The 2,149-nt window shown below is 36.6% G+C and overlaps 1 protein-coding gene across 1 annotated transcript; it reads right to left on the reverse strand.

Annotated features, from left to right (window-relative positions):
- Positions 1-228: 228 nt before the first annotated feature.
- On the reverse strand, positions 229-999 carry LOC139875680 (uncharacterized). The gene has a single exon (XM_071862992.1). The coding sequence runs from the start codon at positions 997-999 to the stop codon at positions 229-231; it is 771 nt and encodes a 256-aa protein (XP_071719093.1).
- Positions 1,000-2,149: the final 1,150 nt, after the last annotated feature.

Raw genomic sequence — 2,149 nt, forward strand, 5'->3', positions numbered from 1 at the left:
ACCCAGTAAAATTTATTGATAATAAGATATGTACAATGAGATACAAAGAACGAAAGAGGGCAAACAAACACCCACTACTAACAACCAAAGGCTAATATAGCGCAAAACAACCAACAACCATATACTAAAACAAACAAGTGACTTACGGAATCTTCCATCTATCTTTCAATAGCTTACTAGAGTCTCTAAACTTCAACTTCATCAATTTCATTCTAACTATAGAGCAAATCAAATCATAATCTTATCCACCGAGCGTAACTTTCCTTTAAAGCAATGGTTGTTCCTCTTAATCCATATGAAATACACAGAAGCTGAGAATATAAGTTTTGCCACTACTATGTTATCTAGTCCTCTATGAGCCATGGGAGAAATATATCGAACAAAGTCCTTCAAGTCTTGAACATTACTCGGAACATCAGTACATTGCAAAATCCTCGACCACACACGCTGCGAAAATGAATAATCGAAGAATAAGTGTGTATGAGAGTCTGGTTGTTGTTTGCAAAATGAACAAACCAGTGGAATACCACATCTGTTTTCCCAATCTTTAACCTTGCCATGTGTTTTAAGTTCTTCTTTAACAAGCAACCAAGTTACAAACACATAAAACGGAATACATTGAGCGAACCAAATCACTAAACACCAAGCAACAATATTCGCTTGAGGACGAATGGTGTGCCATGCTATTCCAACAGAAAAATATCGTAGGTTTCCCTCAACATCCCTCCAACGAATCTTATCATCATCACTACTAATAGAGGGAAGTTGAATAACATTCAATATTTGATACTTATGCATCCATGAAATAGGCCATTTCCATCCTGAATGATGCACACTATCGTTAACTTTTGAGGATTGCGTGAAACCAGCCAGTCGAATGTCTCTATAAGACGCAATATGAGCTAATGGACCAACATCACACCACGTGTCGAGCCAAGCAGAACAAGAGCTGCCACTGCCAGTCTGATGGATTATGTGAGGCCGAACAATATCTCGCATGTGCAAAATCTTTCGCCACCCCCAAGTATCGTTATGTTGAAGCGAAATCTCCCAAATACTTTTCGATGACAACCTATATTCATGGATCCATTTGACCCATAGTAATTGCTTGTGGGTAATAAGACTTCATAAATGATAAGACATTAAAGCCACATTCTAACCCTTTAATCTGTTTATCCCAAGACCGCCTTCCTACTTTGGCAAACAAACATCGTCCCATTTAACTTTGGATTTCCCTTTTTTAATAGAACCTTGACACCACAGAAAACCCCTCATAAGTTTTTCAATATCTTTTATGACAGCATCCGGAAGAATGAAGACTGACGACCAATACACTTGCATCGAAGTCAATACCGAGATGATAAGTTCTACTCTACTAACGAATGACAGAAATTTATTTTTCCAATCATCTAGCTTATGCTTCACTTTCTCCACAAGGACTTGACATTCCCGATACATAAGTCTAGATGATATAAGAGGGAAACCTAAATATTTAATAGGCAAAGTCCCCTCATCGAAAGACAAAAGAACATGAATATGAGCTTTAACAACTTGAGTACAATTTATGAAAAATACCGTACTCTTCGGCATACTTGGAACAAGCCCTAAACATTTCTTAAACTCTTCAAGAGCCTCGGAAATAATACTAATAGACTCAGTATTTACACCTGAGAACAAAAATAAATCGTCAACAAAACAAAGGTTAATAATTTCCCGATTTTCACACTTAGGATGGAACCTGAAGTTATTAGAAGAGTTGACACCCATGCAATTCCCCATTCACATTTAATGAGAACGAAGTCGTAGAAACGCATTTCATTATCCAATAAACCATGGTATTGTGGAAACCGAAATAATGCAGAATTGATTCAAGAAATTTCCAGTCTACGGTATCATACACTTTTTGAATGTCTACTTTAAGCGCACATCTTGAAATTCAACGATCTAAATGATTGTTCCTCATCAACTCTTGAGATAACAATATGTTATCTGAAATTTGACATCCAGGAATAAAGGCCAACTGATTATCACTAACAATGAAAGTCAGTCCATCTCTTACCCGGTTGGTGATTATCTTACTAATAATTTTATAGATAACATTGCAAAAAGAAATAGGACAAAAGTCGGTAACTAGAGAAGGAGATTGAAC

Source organism: Rutidosis leptorrhynchoides, chromosome 11 (assembly GCF_046630445.1).
Source record: "Rutidosis leptorrhynchoides isolate AG116_Rl617_1_P2 chromosome 11, CSIRO_AGI_Rlap_v1, whole genome shotgun sequence".
Taxonomy (NCBI): domain Eukaryota; kingdom Viridiplantae; phylum Streptophyta; class Magnoliopsida; order Asterales; family Asteraceae; genus Rutidosis; species Rutidosis leptorrhynchoides.

Bases quoted from the DNA above. Each gene is read 5' to 3' on its own strand.
- LOC139875680 (XM_071862992.1), bottom strand. From the start codon at position 999: ATGCGAGATATTGTTCGGCCTCACATAATCCATCAGACTGGCAGTGGC.